This window comes from Pelodiscus sinensis, chromosome 1, assembly GCF_052426305.1.
Source record: "Pelodiscus sinensis isolate ZL-2025 chromosome 1, ASM5242630v1, whole genome shotgun sequence".
NCBI classification, from domain to species: domain Eukaryota; kingdom Metazoa; phylum Chordata; order Testudines; family Trionychidae; genus Pelodiscus; species Pelodiscus sinensis.
In genome coordinates this window covers 135,415,932-135,435,035 of record NC_143052.1, presented here as the reverse complement: position 1 = coordinate 135,435,035, position 19,104 = coordinate 135,415,932, and the positions used below count along the sequence as shown (strand labels likewise).

At 49.4% G+C, this 19,104-nt stretch overlaps 1 protein-coding gene across 1 annotated transcript in view; it reads right to left on the bottom strand.

Moving 5' to 3' along the window:
• Window positions 1-4,186: 4,186 nt before the first annotated feature.
• The window catches only part of LOC102451496 (alpha-2-macroglobulin-like protein 1), a 58,575-nt gene continuing 43,657 nt past the window's right edge, over window positions 4,187-19,104 (bottom strand). Inside the window, exons 29-37 of the mRNA XM_075902336.2 lie at window positions 18,769-18,931; window positions 13,247-13,476; window positions 12,625-12,840; window positions 10,540-10,664; window positions 9,569-9,659; window positions 8,720-8,788; window positions 6,523-6,625; window positions 5,423-5,464; window positions 4,187-4,821 (exon numbers count right to left, since the gene is read on the bottom strand). Coding sequence (XP_075758451.2) covers window positions 4,799-4,821; window positions 5,423-5,464; window positions 6,523-6,625; window positions 8,720-8,788; window positions 9,569-9,659; window positions 10,540-10,664; window positions 12,625-12,840; window positions 13,247-13,476; window positions 18,769-18,931 — 1,062 coding nt within the window. The 3' untranslated portion in view covers window positions 4,187-4,798. The remainder of the gene's footprint in view (window positions 4,822-5,422; window positions 5,465-6,522; window positions 6,626-8,719; window positions 8,789-9,568; window positions 9,660-10,539; window positions 10,665-12,624; window positions 12,841-13,246; window positions 13,477-18,768; window positions 18,932-19,104) is intronic.

Sequence of the window (19,104 nt, the reverse complement as noted above, 5' to 3'; positions counted from 1 at the left end):
ATGGGAGCAACATGGGGTGCAAAAGCAAGTAAGTGCCCCCCTGCACCCCCCACACCCCTCACTCAACCTCTCTACCAAGACGCTGTACCCCAAGCCTGCTCCTGCATCTCCCCTTTGGCCAAACACCCTACTTCCAGCCTGCTCCTGCTCCTGCCCCCTCCCTCCCCTCCACACCTCGCACCTTTACCCCCTCCTACACCCCACCTCCTACCCAGATCCTGCACCCCATCCCTATCTCACTCACTGGCAGCCTTCTCCTGGACACTTAACCACTCATTTTGGCCCCCTCCCAGAGCCTGGGGGGCCACAAAATGTACTAACCCTGGAACCCCAGAAGAATTAATCTGGCCTGAGGCCTTGAACCTCAGTCCTACTTCCCCTTCCTCCCCTGCCATGGGGCTAGAGTGCCAGGGGAGGGAGGTGGTTCAGTTGGGGGCTACATCAGTGAGGGGGCAGAGGTTGGAGGCTTTTTTTGCTTCTTACTTGTGTGGTCCCCGACTGTGGGTCAGTGGTTCCTGACCAAAAAAAGGTACTACGCATCTGCCATAAAGACAATGTTGAAAACTTTAGTGTTGGACATAATCTTTTAGGGTATGTCTACACTACCCCGCTAGTTCGAACTAGCGGGGGTAATGTAGTCATCCGCAGTTGCAAATGAAGCCTGGGATTTGAAAGTAGGTTGCTGAGCCCTACTTTAGGGTATGTCTAGACTACATGCCTCTGTTGCCAGAGGCATGTAGATTAGGCTACCAGGCATAGGAAAATGAAGCTGCGATTTAAATAATCGCCGCTTCATTTAAATTTACATGGCTGCCGCGCTGAGCCGATCAGCTGTTTGTCAGCACAGCGCGGTAGTCTAGACGCGCGGGGGTCGACATCAAAGGCATTTGTCGACCACCCAGGTATGCTTCCTGGGATGAGGCATACCTGCGTGGTCAACAAATGCCTTTGATGTCGACACCCGCGCGTCCAGACTACCGCGCTGAGCAGACAAACAGCTGATTGGCTCAGTGCGGCAGCCATGTAAATTTAAATTAAGCGGCGATTATTTAAATCGCCGCTTCATTTTCCTATGCCTGGTAGCCTAATCTACATGCCTCTGGCGACAGATGCATGTAGTCTAGACGTACCCTTAGAGAGTATCACTCCTAAGTATCTCTACCTGGTGCAGACCTGTAGCTGGCTTGGGTGAGAAGTCTGTCCACAGGCTGTGCTGCACTCAGCAAGATATAGGGCTTGTCTAGACTACATTCCTCTGTCAAAGGAGGAATGTAAATGAGCCCGATCAAAAGTGCAAATGAAGCATGGATTTAAATATGCTGCGTTTCATTTGCATATTCATGTCTGATCACTGTTTCGAAAAAGGGTTTTTCAAAAGTGCAACTGCAGTCTAGATGGGATTCTTTCGGAAAAAAAAAAACCTTTTTTAAAAGAACCCATACTCCTCATTTTTTCAGGATTAAGGGTTCTTTTGAAAAAGGGGAGGGGGATTTCGAAAGAACCCCGTCTAGATTGCAATTTCATTTTGCATTGTCTGGCCCTGCCTTAACTGGACTACAATGGCTGTCTTGCCCACAGTGCGGATTTCTAACAAAGCAAACCCAGGCCTATCTCAAGTCTGGTCCACGTACGCACACAGGCCAGGCCGAGGGGGGAGCTGTGAGAGTCAGCATTAAACAATGGTGCGTAAGGAGTATGGTATAGTGAAACCACACCAAGAACATCAGGAGGAACTTGGTTTCTAATAAGAAACCACGCCAAGAACATTGGGAGAAACCTGGTTCTGGTACCTAATATTTCTGATAAGCAAAAGTCACAGATACAGCCATAGAACTGTCAATCAAGTATAGTACAGCCTGAATAGCAGGATGTATCCCAAATATGGGCGTAATAGGTATTTTATGCAATACGTAATTAATTGGTAGATATTACTAGAACGACCAAGGTGAGTATAAATATAGGTGTAGAAAAGGTCATCAGTGGGAGGGAGGGATTAGGATTGACCAACCGGTCCTGTTCGTTTTAACTAGAAGTAATGGACCCTTCACACCAGCTGCAGCAGTCCTTGGTGTCCGGATGGATGGGAGTCAAAGGAACCACGACCTCCTGCCTGGCACTGTAGGTAGCATACGGGTGAAGAGTAAGTGAATTAGGCTTTATTATTGTATAATAATAGATCTTTTAGAAAATGCTTTTGTGTTGCTTTGCGCTTTATTAATTGCTTTAGAATTTATAGTATTTAAGGTTTAAATTGTGTAGTAATTGGTTTTAAGGCTTGTAAAACTTAACCAACTATGTTAACTGCTTAAAACTTGCAATAAATAAGAAAGTGGTTCAGTCTCTGTGGTGTGTCCTGGTTTCCCTTGGATCTAAAAATCGAACCACATGACAGTGTCAGCCCCTTGTCATTCCTCATATCCATTCCCAAGAGCTGCTCCCATGGGACCAAAGAGGCCGCTCCATGTAGAGCTCTTGCCTATGTGAGGTCTGCTGCTCGGAGGCTCAGGAACTCTGGATGAGAGCAGTGCCTAAGCCCTTGTGCTGCTCACGCCATCGCGAGGGTTGCTAGGTGTCTCGTTTCCGAATGGAACTGCCTAATCAGAAAGGAACACTGACTGCTCCAGTTGGCCCAGCTTATCAGGGGATTAAAAGTCTGGCTGGCAGCGCAGCAGGGGACGGTCCTAGGGTTTCCAGACCCCTGCAAATGCTAGACACTGGGATGCTCCATGTGCTGCCCCCGCCCCAGGTGCCAATTTCATAGCTCCTATTGAGCAATTCAAATGGGGGTCTTCCCCCAGCTTCCATGGGGTGGGGCCCTGTATTCGGGGAGGGAGGGTCATGCAAATGTTTGCAGAGTTTGCCTTTCACTAAGGGGCTGCGTAAATCTTGCTAGGTGTCTATGCAGGGGGTCTGCTTCCCACAGGTGTCACCTAATGGTTAGGCAGAGTGGGCACTATTGCACAGGATCTAAGGGTCCAAGTAGGAGAGAGGAGATAGACCAATAGCTAAAATTCTGCATGATAGTGGCTACCAACAATTCTTAGATGTGGCTGAGTTTCCCTTTCTGACATGATGTTATGGACTGGAAAAGGCTACTGCAGTAAAATGCTGCTGCAACAGAGTCCCCTTGCTGATGGGTGGAGGCCAAGCAGAGACTCTTGCTGATATGGCCATTCCAGATGGTTCCAAAAGCTGCCAGCACCCCTCAAACCTGATCTGCAGCTTCGCTTCCTATTCTGCGCTGCCCCCTCCCTTCCACAGCCCTGCCCTGCAGCCCCCTGCTATTCCAGCCCTGGGCTCCCCTCACAGCCCTGCCAGTGCCCCTCAGTCCTGCCCTGCAGCCCCCTGCTATTCCAGCCCTGGGCTCCCCACACAGCCCTGCCAGTGCCCCTCAGTCCTGCCCTGCAGCCCCCTGCTATTCCAGCCCTGGGCTCCCCTCACAGCCCTGCCAGTGCCCCTCAGCCCTGCCCTGCAGCCCCCTGATATTCCAGCCCTGGGCTCCCCTCACAGCCCTACCAGTGCCCCTCAGTCCTGCCCTGCAGCCCCTTGTTATCCCAGCCCTGGGCTCCCCTCACAGCCCTGCCAGTGCCCCTCAGCCCTGCCCTGCAGCCCCCCTGCTATTCCAGCCCTGGGCTCCCCTCACAGCCCTACCAGTGCCCCTCAGTCCTGCCCTTCATCAGACTCTGCTGTTAGTTGAATGTGTTAGGGTGGACCAGAATTGTGAGAAAAACTGTTATTAGAACTTCAGGGGGTAGCCGAGTTAGTCTGTTACAGAAAAAAACAACAAATGGTCTGGCAGTACTTTATAGACTAACACAACATGTAGATATTATCATGAGCTTTCGTGGGCACAGCCCACTTCTTCAGATGACCGGAGTTAACTGAATGTGTAAATGATATAAATGTTATGGTGTTTGATAGACTTTCCCAGTGCAGTTCCTAATGGGACAAGAGCCCCCAAGAACCACCATGAGGTTATTAGCCTTTTGTTTACTGGTTTGTCTCAGCAGTGCTGGTTAGACCATGAATACTGAACTGCCTGTTATCTGGACATAGTGAAGCATGCTGGCGACCCAGGAGAGTATGCAGGTGGGGGAAGCTGACCCTGCTGCTCAGCCATTAGTAACCTAGGCTGTCAATCTGGCATCTTTTCCTGGTGCTATAATTTAAAACAAAAACCAGAACCTTGTAGATATGAAGATTTTTTATTTGCTTTAGGAAAAGAAACGCTGAGACAAGGGCCAGGAGACATCTGTTCCACAGGCACACAGGACTCATTACTACACTTGATTCATTTGGCTTTTAATACACAATAGGGATTGAACCAAAACCATGGAAGCAAACTCCCTGGTGCTTTGGATGGGTCAGGATCCACAACTGAACTCTGCAGGTCCGACCTTTCCATGATTCCTAAAGAAATCCCATTAAAAGGAAGAAACCAAGGCACGAAAGAGATCACAGAGCTCTCAGCACATCTTGAGTAGACCATTTTCTCCAGCTCTTCCTCCTCCTTTCTTGCCTCCTTGCTTCCAGCAGGTGGATCAGATCTGGCTATAAACCCCAATGGTTTTGTTCTCCTCTTTGTATGTCCTGATTCATTACTTTGGCTTTCCTGGGTTACAGTCCAGATCCATACTCTTGCACCTCAAGCCAGATCTCCTCCTTAGAAGATGGGTGTAGATTGAAAGAAGGGAACAGAAAAGAGCCTTGCAGGAAAAGGAGGCCAAACCTGAGAAATTCTTCCACTACCAACTGTGATGCCCAAGTTGAGGAATTCAGGACCTAGCTCCCAGGGGCTTTATTGGGAATCCTCCTGGACATCTGCAGAACGAAAGAATTAAAACATCCATGATGCTGGATTAAAGGGCTCAGGGAATGAGATAACTCTGTGTTCACTCCCTCTGGGGCACCTGGCATTGGTCACTGTCGGCAGACAGGATACTGGGCTAGATGGACCGTTGGTCTGACCCAGTACATCCATTCTTAGGTTCTTATGTTCACTAATGTCCACGTGGTCAGTTCCAGTGCTGGGCTAAGATGGGATGGGACTGCAAGGTTAAAGTGGGTTGAAAATGGGGAACACAGTCTTTCATCTCTAGGTGGCATGTTCAGACCCAGCCCAATAACCAGGCCTCACAAGCTTGGACACAGATTCCATAACCGCTCCATCACTGGTTGAAATTCAATCCTCCATAAAGAGGACTGAATGGTTAGGGGCATCAGGAATGAGATGTGGAGCTTTTCATCCCTAGGGCACCCATCACACAGGGAAACCGAGCAGCAGGAGATGCAGTGATGTGTCCAGTGTCACCCAACAGGTCCATGGCAGAGAAAAGCACAGCACACATCTGTTCTAGTTCCAGTCCCCTGCTCTTCCCCTCACTATACTGCCCCCAGAAGGGTGTGTCCATGCCACACCTACCTGAGCTGCAGGGGGAGTTGTATTCTGTAATCGCACTGTCACCTGTGTGAGGGAGAAGACTTTGTTGTGAAATGCAGAAACACACAAGAGCACAAGCTTGCTCCTCTTTAGAACAGCAATACCTAGTGACTTCAGTTCCCTACCACATTCTCTTCAGTGCCTAGATAGCAGGACAAGCGTCTTCCCAACATCTCTTGGGAAAGGAGAATAACCAATGGCCACTGAGGTGACTACTCATGAGGGACAAACTCAAATTCTGCCTCCTGATTGGTCAGGGTTTATGGAATTAAAGACCCCTTTAAATATATAGCTGGGGTAAAGTCCCATTCCTGTCTCATTAAACAAGAGCCCTAAGAAGCTACGGTATGTCAACACTAGCCCCCAAGTTCAAACTAGGGTGGCTAATGTAGGCATTCGAACTTGCAAATGAAGCCCAGGATTTAAGTCCTTAGTTTGGATTAACTTCTGACTGCCATGTGTAGCCACGGGCAGTCAGTTCGAACTAAGGGGATTTAAAAATGGCGGCCACCCGGGAACATGCAAATGAAGCCCGGGATATTTAAATCCTGGGCTTCATTTGCAAGTTCGAATGCCTACATTAGCCACCCTAGTTCGAAGTAGGGGGCTAATGTAGACATACCCCTAGAGATAATAGAGCAGGTTAACTAAGATGCCCCATTTCTACAGAGACCTGTGTTAAGAGACAGACTAGGCTCACAAATATATTGAGTGTAGATGTGGAGGACCACATCACAAAAGCAGCATGATTGAGGCATTATGCAAGTCAAGTCTGGAAGGTTGTCTGTGGGGGCCACAATACCAAGGTATCCCGGAAAAACTCTGCAGTGTCCAGGGAACGCATCTGCTCTTCCAAAAAAAATTTTGGAAGAGCAGACGTGCTTTTTCAGAAGCCCTATAAAACTCGTCTCATGAGGAAAAAATTTCAGAAAAGCCTCTTCCGAAAAAGGAATGGGAAAAAGGCACACAGATTGCGGAGAGCAATTTGAATACCCTTTTCCAAAAAAGAAGTGTAGTGTAGACATAGCCTGAGTGAGGAGAGGAGAGGTTCATGACTTACCCCTCTGACAGTGAGATCCTACCTGGCTGATAGTAATCATAGACCGTCACTGTTGCTGGCTTCAGGTTCTGCACTTCAATTTCTTGTTTCATGGAGATGGTGAAGTTGAGAGGAGACTTGTCCAGCTAGGGCAGGACAGTGACGGGGATGGGGAATTTGATTATCTCACACAAAGCAATTCCTGCTGTATCCCCTTTCTCCCCAAGAAATGCCACTGTCTCATGAGTGTCCTGTCTCCCATTCACTCTCCTGCATGCCCTTTACCCCAACTGTACCTCCAGCCTGGGTACGTCTACACTACAACGTTAATTCGAACTAACTTAGTTCGAATTAGTTAATTCGAACTAAGCTAATTCGAACTAACGAATCTAGACTAAAAAACTAGTTCGAATTAGCGTTTTGCTAATTCGAACTAGCATGTCCACACAGAGTGGACCCTGAACCAGGCTTAAGGATGGCCGGAAGCAGTGCCGGCAGGGCATCAGAGGAGGACTTAGAGCGTGGAGATGCTGTCTCAGGCTAGCCGAGGGCTGTGCTTAAAGGGTCCTGACCCCCACCCCGGACAGACAGTTCTCAGGGGTTCCCCGCTTGCAAACCAGTCCTGGCTTGGAGTGCCCGGAGTGCCCACACTGGGCACATCACAGCACTCGGCCATCAGACTGGCTGCACTTGCCGCAGGCTGCCATCTGGGGAGAGGGGGCAATTGGGGGGCTGCAGGAGAGGTTCCACCCCCAGAATCCCACAGAGCCAGCCCAGTCCTCCCCATAGGGGGCTCGTACCCCATTCCTCCCTCACCTCCTTCCATTTACCCTTCCCTAGCCCTCCTTCCTGATGTACAAAATAAAGGACAATTGTGTTCAAAAATAGAATCTGTCTTTATTGAACAAAACTGGGGGAGACTGGGAAAAGGAGGTGGGAGAGGGGAAGAGAGAGGCTGGGAGAGGGGAGGGCAACTAAAATGATCAGGGGTTGGAAACAGGTCCCATATGAAGAGAGGCTAAAGAGACTGGGACTTCTCAGCTTAGAAAAGAGGAGATGGAGGGGGGACAGGATAGAGGTCTCTAAAAGCAGGAGTTGGGTGGAGAGGGTGCATACAGAAAAGTTCTTCATTAGTTCCCATAAAGAAGGTCTAGAGGACACCAAAGGAAAGGAATGGGTAGCAGGCTCCAAACTAATAACAGAAAGTTGTTCTTCACAAAGCAGAGTCAACCTGTGGAACTCCTTGCTGCAGGAGGCTGTGAAGGCTAGAACTAGAACAGAGTTTAAAGAGAAGTGAGATCAATTCATGGAGGTTGGGTCCATGGAGTGATATTAGCCAGGGGGTAGGAGTGGTGTCCCTGCCCAAGGTTTGTGGAAGGCTGGAGAGGGATGGCACAAGACAAATGGCTTGGTCACTGTCTTCGGTCCATCCCCTCCAGGGTCCCTAGGGTTGGCCGCTGTCGGCAGACAGGCTACTGGGCTAGATGGACCTTTGGTCTGACCCAGGACGGCCATTGTAAGCTCAGGGCTCAGGGTCGGGGGTCTCACTGGACCCCCTTGATTTTCATGCACACCTGTTCCTGGGTGGCCAGACTGGCAGCTCTCCTGCCCAAGCCGGCCACTTTCCTGTGCCTAGTGCGGAGGTCGTGGACAAGGTCCACGATGTCCGCACTAGCCCAGGTGGGTGCCCACCTCTTGCGGTCCCGGGCAAGCTCCCGGGAGCCGCCAGCCTGGTCTCGGGAAGAGGGGGAGGGCTGGGGGGCATCGGGTGGGTGGCTCGAGCTGTGCCAGGTGCAGGGTCTGCTACCTGGGTGCTGGCAGGCTTGCACCTGGCACGGGCACCGTAGCCAGCCCGTGCCCCTTTAAGGGGTTCGGGGCCGGGAGGGGGGCAGACGAGTTTCCCTGGTGTTGGCCTGAGTGGCCACCAGGGAAACCTGGGGAGGGCTAGCCTCCCACTAGTTCGAATTAAGGGGCTACACACCCCTTAATTCGAACTAGCAAATTCGAACTAGGCTTAATCCTCGTGGAATGAGGTTTACCTAGTTCGAACTAAGCGCTCCGTTAGTTCGAATTAAATTCGAACTAACGGAGCGCTAGTGTAGCACCTATGAAAGTTAGTTCAAACTAACGTCCGTTAGTTCGAACTAACTTTGTAGTGTAGACATACCCCCTGTGCAGTCCAGTTGTCTCCCATGCACCCGCCTACTCCTTGTTGACCAGACAGAGCCTGCACTGCTCACCTCCTCCACGTAGATGGTGACCTCATCAGGTTGGAACTCCGTCTTCTTCACCAGGGGCATCTTCTCCAGCTGCCAGGGAGTAGGAGAGATGAGCACAGCTTTGCATTAGCTCATTGGGCTTTACTGTGAACTCACACACAATGAGGTGTCCATGGTGTTCTAGCTGTGTAAAACTGCGGTGAGTGACATCACAGGCAGGCCCAAGGAGTCTCATGGCCTGGGCCTCAATAAAGTGCCACACTTTAGAGCCCTCCCGGCCTCCTATGCCCTGATGGTATTTTACAGACCTCTTTGCTCTATTCGATAAACAAATTCCTCCTCACAGATGTGGGAAGGGGCATCAAGTTTTCCAGCACACAAGATTTGAAATGTGGGCTTTTTGATTACAACAGAGCTGGGTTTGCAAAGGGAGCATAAGCTACAAGGTGGGGTTTAGGTTTGGAACATACCCCACACAGAGATGTAGCCCATCTTGATCTCTTCAGCAGGAACACGCAACACAGCTGCCTGGTCTCCTCCTGGTGTAGTGTGGTATGTCCCCTAGTGACTCTCTGGGACTCAGTGTTACCTTAGGATGTTTCACCAGACATTGTGACATGCCAAATGTCAATGCTGGCTCTTTTAGTATGCCCCTAGATTGTGATGTGCTGCAACTCCTCTGGACACAGGGTTGCTTCGTGGTGTAACTGAGAATAGTCTCTCTCTGGGTTGGGTGGAGTGTCAATGCATGGTATGTATCATGAGTGGAAATCCCTCCATAAGCAGTTCTGGAAGGCTGGTGGTGGGACCAGCCATGGACATAGGGTCCCCATATGAACAGGGAAAGGCAGGTGGGATGGGGATTCTCACCTCCTTCACAGACTTCTTCATGGGGATGAATCCTGAGAGCATTGCCACCTCTATCATGGCCATGTTGCTGGTCTCCCGATCTCCAATGTAGCTGAAGGAAGATGGGGGAGAAGGTGCAGTGAGGGGCTGCTCACTGCTGCAGTCCTGGGAGTGAGTGATGAACATCCCTTATTGCCCAGTGCCAAGGAAGGTAAATCTAGTCACAGGGTAAAAAAAGGATTCCTGCACCAGACACTGGCTGGTTCCACTCTGGCATGGCAGCTGCATCATCCTTTCCAGCCAATGGAAGAAAAAGCAAGAAACCACACCCTCTTACTCTCTCTCCTGCCTGGTCAGCATGGGAAAGAGTTTGTCCATCTTGAGTTAACCCTGCTCAGTCTGGACTCATGTTTCACTTCCTCCCCACCCCCGCCCATATCCCAGTCTCCATTTCCCAGGGATGGGATCACTGAGCAAGAGGTGACAAGAGATCTTGGGTTCCATAGCTGATGACAGCCCTGAGACTCAGCCCCTCATCTCTTGCCATCTGGCCTCAGCAGGGAGAAAGACTGAAACTGTTTTGACACAGAGATGAGAGGCTGTCCTGGACAGCAGCGTCCTGCCTATAGACCCTGAGCTGCTCTAGCCCGTGCTGACAAGCCTGCACCAGCAGGGCTGCTCCTGCTCCTAGAGGCCCATGACAAGCATAATGCTCAATGCCCATGCTGACTGAGCTCTCTGGGAGGTTACTTGAGACCCTACGCACGATGAAATCTGCACCTGTTGCCCCCTAGTTCCCTCCTCACCTTCCAGTTCTGCTCACTTTCCAAGGGCTGGTGTGACATGAGAAGGGAAGAAGGTAGGACTGCGCACCTCAGTCTCCACTGCCACAGAGCTCCACTGGGTGCTTTGCAGGGAGTTACCAATGTGCTGGCAGCCACAGGAGGCAGGGGAGGGAGCCTCAGGAAGCAGCGCAGGCAGGGATCCCGTACCTGACTTGCACATGGAGGTCAAAGCGTTTCCTGGAAGCAGGGCTGCACTTCTCGGGTGCCGTGCTCACACTCAGGACAAAGGTCGCGTTGCTCTCTGGGGGCGGGATGTTATAGCGCAGAGTCGTCTGGGGGGAAGAATTTGTCTGTGTAGTGCCCAGGGGGCTTGCTACATAAACAGAGACAACCAGTGCCGAGGGGGCTTGCTATCGAAACAGACCCATCTACTCTCAGGCTTCTCACCCGTTTGTCACCAGCAGGTACCTGGCTGATCCCACACAAGGGTGTGTGCCCATACACAGCATGGGTAACATATGGGGCAAAACACATTCCTGGCACAAGGCCTTTGACTTCAGTAGTTACAACAAGGAGAACCCTGAGGTGAAGCTGCTCATGAGCCTGGCTTTGCATAGTTGCCAGACGACAGCTGGGTTCTAAGGTGGCGATAGTGTTTCAGGAGTTGTTGCAGCCATGTTGGTCCCAGGGTATTAGAGACAAGGGGGAAGGTACCCTAGGCCGTGTCCAGACTCAGGGGTTTTTTCGGGAAAAGTAGCCTTTTTTCGAAAGAACTTCCCCTGCGTCCAGACTCAAGCCGCGTTCTTTCGAAATTATTTCGAAAGAACGCGGCTTTTCTTTCGATGGCGGTAAACCTCAATTTACGAGGAAGAACGCCTTCTTTCGAAAGTTCCTCTTTCGAAAGAAGGCGTTCTTCAATGTAAAGAGGCCGTCTTCGAAAGAGAGCATCCAGACTCGCTGGGTACTCTCTTTCGAAAAAGCGGATTTCTCTTTCGAAAGATCCGCCTGCAGTCTAGACGTGATCTTTCGAAAGAGGCTCTTTCGAAAGATGCTTTCGAAAGAGCCTCTTTCGAAAGAAGCCTGCAGTCTAGACATAGCCCTAGAGTGCTTGTTTTTGCTGAAACTAACATTGCTATCTCAGAAATCTGAAGTAAATATCTGTTATTGGACCAACTTCTGTTAGTGAGAGAGTAGGGATGTGTATCAGGGCTGGACAACATTCCCCAGCTCTATATGGAATGACAGGGCCATGCATAAGAACATAAGAACGGCCATACTGGGTCAGACCAAAGGTCCATCTAGCCCAGTAGCCTGTCTGCCGACAGTGGCCAGCACCACGTGCCCCAAAGGGGGTGGCCCGAAGATAATGATCAAGTGATTTGTCTCCTGCCATCCATCTCCAGCCTCTGACAAACAGAGGCCAGGGACACCATTTCTATCCCCTGGCTAATAGCCTTTTATGGACCTAACCTCCATGAAATTATCTAGCTTCTCTTTAAACTCTATTACAGTCCTAGCCTTCACAGCCTCCTCTGGCAAGGAGTTCCACAGGTTGACTATGTGCTGTGTGAAGAAGCTGGCATCATGGGAAAGATAGCCAGTGTCATAAAATCATAGAGCTGGAAAGAGACCTCAGGAGGTCATCAAGTCCAGAACCCTGCCCAAAGCAGGACCAATCCCAACTGAATTAACTCAGCCAGAGCTTTGTCAAGCCGAGACTTAAAAACCTCTAGGAATGGAGATTCTGCCACTTCCCTAGGTAACCTATTCCAGTGCTTCACCATCCTCCTAGTGAAATAATTTTTCCTAATATCCAACCTAGACTTCTTCCATGGTAATTTGAGACCATTACTCCTTGTTCTGCCATCCGTCACAGTGTCCACAACCCCAGCGGCTGTTACAAGGGCTATGGAACTTGATGCAGGAGCCACAGGGTGAAATGGTACGGCCTGTGTTCTCTTTCTTGTAGCTGCATAGAATCAATGACAAAGAACTCCCCGAATGCCCCACTGCACTGCACTGCACGGCATGGCAGCTGTGTACGGGCTGGCAGGGCTGACACATGCTCCTGCAGGGAAATGCTGTTGTCTGGAGGCACTCGAGCCATGTTCACTGTAACTACCCCAGTGAGTGTACCAAAGCTCCCGAAGCTCAGCCTCTAGTATAGGCAGGGTCAAAGGCAGACCCAGACCCAGAATAAAGATAGACAGATACATAGTGTGTTAGATCAAATCCTGCTCTTCTGGGAGTCAGTGGCAAAATTCCTGTTGACTCCAATGGGCCATGGCTCACCTGCACATACACACAGCCATTCCCAATGGCCTGCACCATGTACTTCCCTGGGACTTGAGGGAGTGATGCTTGCTGCAGTACCAGCTGGTTCTTCTTATCCACGTGGAACTCCTGCTGTGAGCCCTCCATGGATTTCACTGTCACCTTTACCCCTTCTGCCTCGCGGTACGTCAGGGCTGCATACCTGGTTAAGGCCTGAAGGCCGACGACTGTGTCCTGGGAAGAGAGAGACAGACACCGCACTGTGTGCGTCACCTCTTTGCAATCCAGAGTCAGCACTTTGGAATGATAGGGTCTGTGCGCTGTAGAGCACACTCCTGCCCCGCAGGGTGGCGAGACCCACACTTCTCAGACCTCGTTAACAAGGTTCCAACTCCTAGCTCCCGAACAAACAATATCTGTACCATCCAGGCCACAAGCTGCTGGATTCCCACCCCCAGCACTCACCAGAGTGTGATCCTCACCATGGGTCACCCACATGGGGATCGACACGCCAATCCTCCAAGCACTGCAGGTGACTTGTACCCTCCCTGTCAGGGCTTCATTGCCAGGTTAGACTCATGGCCCCTGTCTCCCCAAGCATGCAGTGTCTCCCTCCATTTCTGAGGGCGCTGGGGGGTACCTGAGTGGAGGCAAAGCCCCCGTAGGAGTTCCGTTGACTGATGAGCCAGCGCACAATCTTGGAAGCAGCTGCAATTTCTGCAGCTGATACCTCTGGTGTGGAAATGTGAGCTAGGAGGACATAAGCCGCAGTCTCAATTGATGATGATGATGATGATGATGATAAAGATAAAAAATATGCCATCAACTCTTCAATGGAGTGCCCATGTCCTTCCCGGAACAGATATCCTCCTGAGGGGGAGAAAAACAGTGCAGAAGAATGTACTTTTGACCCACTCAGTATTATCCAAGCCTCCTAGAGCTCTGCACCGTGTCAGGCACCCGTCCTGGCGTGGGGAACTTCTCACGGCAAGGACTGTAGCTCCTGCTGAACCCCTTTTTATCACACTGCACACTACTGGGCCTCATTCCACTTTTTCCTTGAGATCACCAATCCTTCCGTTACCAGGGACACGCAGGTAACTGCTGTGGCCCCAAATCCACAACCAAATCCAGGTGACAGTGGCCTTTCAATGGGAGGCTGTTTGTATGTCAAGTGCTTTTCTTCTCTGAACAGTGACAAGGCAAAAATGGCCCCAAAATGGCACAGCTCAGATGGAGAGAGCAGGGTTCCAGACCTTCTCGTGCATCCACAGAATTGCTGAGGGACACAAAGAGAATCTGAGACACAAGACCAAGCCCACAGAAGACTAGGGAGCTGCCCTGGTGTCGGTCAGGACAGAGTTTGTCTCACTGGATCTTCATAACAGATGGTGATGTGGGAGAAGGAAAGAGCCCAGCTTGACTCTCAGAGCCATGAGAGTGTTTGCAAGGCGGGCAGGTCAAAACAAGTACTTTTGAAATTGAACACATTTAGGCTTCGTCTACACTGGCCCCATAAAACGGAATAGTCATGCAAAGCAGGTAAGTCAGAATAGAGAAATCCGCGGGGGATTTAAATATCCCCCGCGGATTTAAATAAATATGTCCGCTGCTTTTTTTTCCGGCTTGGGGAAAAGCCGGAAAAAAGCATCTAGACTGGCGTGATCCTCCGGAATAAAGCCCTTTTCCGGAGGATCTCTTATTCCTACTTATTCCCAAGCCGGAAAAAAAGCGGTGGACATGTTTATTTAAATCCGCGGGGGATATTTAAATCCCCCGCGGATTTCCCTATTCTGACTTACCTGCTTTGCATGACTCTTCCGTTTTATGGGGCCAGTGTAGACATAGCCTTAATGCTTAATCACTAAGGGCACGTCTACACAGCAGGGCTAAAGTCCAATTAAGCTAAGTAACTTCAGCTATGTCAATTGTGTAGCTGAAGTCGAAATAGCTTAACTCGGCTTTAGGTGCTGTTTACACAGCAGGAAGTTGAAGGAAGAGGACTCTTCCCCCGACTTCCCTTACTCCTGGTGAAATGAGGATTACAGGAGTCAGAGTAAAAAGCCCTCCAGCTCAACATTATTTCAAAATAATGGTTTGCTGTGTAGATACTTACTGTTATTTTGAAATAACGTCAGTTATTCCAAAATAACACTGCTGTGTAGATGTGGGAACAGTACAGTCACTGGTCAGAGCAGGCCATGCACTTTAAGGAAGAGACAAAACAAGAAAAAAGCTTTTGCAGGGACTCGTTTAGGTGAAAACTGTGCAGACTTCACTGTAAGAAGCTGGAACACATAGCTAGAAAGTGCAGAAGCTGGTAGCTCTCTGGACCACATTATGGTTTCAGGGTACATCTGCACCACAATTACACGTGTGTGGTTTGCCACGGTCAGCTGACTCAAGCTTGCAGGACTGTCAAACTGTGGTGTAAATGTTTGGGCATGGACTGGAGCCTAGGCTCTGGTATCCTCTTACCTTGTGCCATCCCAGAGCTCTGGCTGGTTGTTTTACAGGAAAGTCCAGTAACCTAATTCCCTTTTGCTAGCTCACCCCTCACTTCTAAGAGGTAGCCTTGTTAGTCTGTATCTGCATAAATAACAAGGGGTTCTGTGGCACCTTAGAGGCTCACAGGGCATAAACTTTCATGGGTAAAACCTACTTCATCAGATTTTTGTTGTCCATGACTCTGTCAACTCCACTCCAATTCATCTGATGAAGGGTTTTACCCATGGAAGTCCATGTCCTAATAAATCTGTTAGCCTCTAAGGTGCTACTGGGCTCTTAGTTGTTTTTACTTCTAAGGAACCCTTCAAGAACTTCATGGGGTAAAGTAAGAATATATGAAAACTGGTAAGACCTATATCTGGATATTGTTAACTGGAGAGTCTTTGGGGTTAGTAACTATAGTTGCACCTCAGCCAATACATGGAATTTGATTTTAAACTAACAGAACCATAGATTTTAATCAACCCATAGCTCCACGTAGCAACACATCTCCAACCTGGTTTTCATGTAGCCTTTGCTCTCACACGAATCCTAAGGAGCTGACCCTGCATAGAATCATAGAGCTGGAAAAGACCTCAGAAGGTCATCAAGTCCAGCCTCCTGCTCTAGGCAGGACCAATCTCAACTAAATCAACCCAGCCAGGGCTTTGTGAAGCCGAGACTTAAACACCTCTAGGGATGGAGACTCCACCACCGCCCTAGGTAACCTATTCCAGTGCTTCACCACCCTCCTAGGGAAATAGTTTTTCCTAATATCCAACTTGGACCTCTCCCACCACAGCTTGAGACCATTGCTCCTTGTTCTGCCATCTGTCACCATTGAGAACAGCCTCTCTCCATCTTCTTTGGAACCTCCCTTCAGGAAGTTGAAGGCTGCTATCAAATCCCCCCTCACTCTTCCCTTCTGCAGACTAAACAGACCGAACTCCCTCAGCCACTCTTCATAGGTCATATGCTCCAGCCCACTAATCATTTTGGTTGCCCTCCGCTGGACCCTCTCCAATGCATCCACATCCTTTTTGTAGTGGGGGGCCCAGACCTGGACACAATACTCCAGATGTGGTCTCACCAGAGCCGAATAAAGGGGAATAATGACATCTCTGGATCTGCTGGCAATGCTCCTCTTAATGCAACCTAATATGCCATTAGCCTTCTTGGCTACAAGGGCACACTGTTGACTCATATCCAGCTTCTCATCCACTGTAATTCCCAGGTCCTTTTCTGCAGAACTACTACTTAGCTCGTTGGTCCCCAGCCTGTAACAATGCTTGGGATTCTTCCATCCCAAGTGCAGGACTCTACACTTGTCCTTGTTGAACCTCATCAGATTTCTTGTGGCCCAATCCTCCAATTTGTCTAAGTCAATCTGGACCCTATCTCTGCCCGCAAGCATATCTACCTCTCCCCCCATCTTAGTGTCATCTACAAACTTGCTGAGGGTGCAATCCATCCCCTCATCCAGGTTATTAATAAAGATATTGAACAAAACCGGTCCTAGAACCGAACCTTGGGGCACTCCGCTAGAAACCGACCGCCATCCTGACATCGAGCCATTGATCACTACTCGCTGGGCCCGGCCTTCTAGCCATCTTTCTATCCATCTTACCATTCATTTTTCCAATCCTTATTCCCTTAACTTGCTGGCAAGAATATTGTGGGAGACCGTATCAAAAGCCTTGCTAAAGTCAAGGTATATCACATCCACTGACTTTCCCATGTCCACAGAGTCAGTTACCTCATCATAGAAGTTAATCAGATTGGTCAGGCATGACTTGCCCTTTGTGAATCCATGCTGACTATTCCTAATCACTTTCCTGTCTTCCAAGTGCCTCAAAATGGATACCTTAAGGATCCCTTCCATGATTTTTCCAGGAACTGAGGTAGGACTGACTGGCCTATAGTTCCCTGGATCGTCCTTCTTCCCTTTTTTGAAGATGGGCACTACATTTGCCTTTTTCCAGTCATCCAGGATCACTCCCAATCGCCAATTATTCAAAGACAATGGCCAAAGGCTCCTCAATGACATTTGCCAACTCCCTCAGTACCCTCGGATGCATTAAGTCCGGACCCATGGATTTGTGTACATTTAACTTTTCTAAATAGTTCCTAACCTGTTCTTTACCCACCACGGGCTGTCCATCTTCATCCCATCTTGTGTCAGTGCATTAGTCGGGGAGCCCACCTTGTCCGTGAATACAGAGGCAAAGAAAGCATTGAGTACTTCAGCTTTCCCCACATCATGTCACTAGGTTACCTCCTTCATCCAGTAGGGGCCGCACACCCTCTCTGATCACCTTCTTCTTGTTAACATGCCTGTAGAAACCTTTGTTGTTATCCTTCACATCCTTAGCCAGTTGCAATTCCATTTGCACTTTCGCCTTCCTGATAACCCCCCGGCATTCTCGAGCTATACATTTAAACCCCACCCTGGTCATTTGTCCAAGTTTCCACTTTTTGTAAGCTTCCTTTTTGTGCTTAAGTTCACCAAGGATTTCCCCTGTAAGCCAATCTGGTCTCCTACCATGTTTGCCTCTCTTGCTACGTATCGGGATGGTTTCTTTCTGTGCCTTCAGTAAGGCTTCTTTAAAATACTGCCAGCTGTCCTGGACTCCTTTCCCCTTCATGTTAACATCCCAGAGGATTCTTCCCCTTCAGGTCTGCAATGTGTAGAGTACCCTGATCACCATTAAAACAAATGGATGTTGAGGGCCTTCTCTACCTTCTAACCTTGACATTGCAAGCAATAATGTTCTTGCAGGGAAGATTTGGACCAATTACTTCCAAAGTGACTCAAGCTGAACAGTCTTTCCAAGAAATAGAAGAGGATTTTTGGAGCCAATACAATCCCATATAACCAAGGTTCCCGCTAAGCTGTGTGGCAGCATAGCTCTGCATCTGCTCAGTCAGCCCTGCCCAGCCAGGCAGCTCCATGCCTGGAGCCCTGAGACCCTAGCTGGGCAGGGCTGATTAAGCAGCTGTGGGGCCATGCTACAGCGCAGCATAGGGGGAACCTTGCATATGATCTACAATCTTTTCTGAAGTCTTTCAATAAAAGGTTTAGGCTACACTACTTGAGTGCCAGTTATAATGATTTTAATTAAGTTATCAGAAACCAGCAGAGAGTGAGACCAAGGGAGAAAGAGAAAAGAGGTTTTGTTTCAGACAGTAGTTGATACATCTCTTAAATGTAGTCCAAGGTCTCTACAAATTACCCAGGGTGATGGTGGGAGCACTGAAGTGCAGCCACCAGAGAGCTATGGTTTTCTCCTCTCGTCTGTTTTACTCTGATATTGTTCTTGGTGGAGCTCTGCCCAATTCAGTCCTGTGCAAATGAAGATGAATGTGCCCATTGCTCTTTACCTGTGTCATGTCCTGTGGTCTTGATTCAGTTTTCACTGTGTGGGATTATCAGAAGTGCCTAATTAGGAACTCAGAAGCCTAACTGAAATTTTCCAGCTCTTAGTCTTTACTCAGATCGAATTCCCACCAACTTCACTTCAGTAGCAAGGGGGTTGCCTGACTAATAGCAGAATAAACTTACTAAGGACCTCAGGGTTTGGCCCAATGATACCACAAGAAGTTGCCAGGGCTCAGAACTTGTCAGGATTGGGTGTTACCAGCAGTCAGAGTAGCTACTAAAAGAAGGCACCATACCAGGTTTGGTAGCCTGTTGGTCTAACTGCTGCAAGAGCTGCTGCCTTGATTCCACGTCCTTGGCCAGTGTGAAGACATAAGCCATCAAGGCCTGGGCATATGTGCTGTTCACATCATGTAATGCCTTCTTGAGGCAGAGTAAAGCGTCGTCCACCATGGTGCCCTTAGAAAGGAACATGAAGGTGGTTAGGCCACTTACAGCTGTCAGGAACTAGTCTCAATCTAATGCCCTGGAAGGATTTCCCCTCAAGGTGCTGAACACAGCCACTGAAATGCAGTATGTCTCTGTTGCAGATGAAGGTGTAATTCCCTCTGGGTATGTCTACACTACCCCGC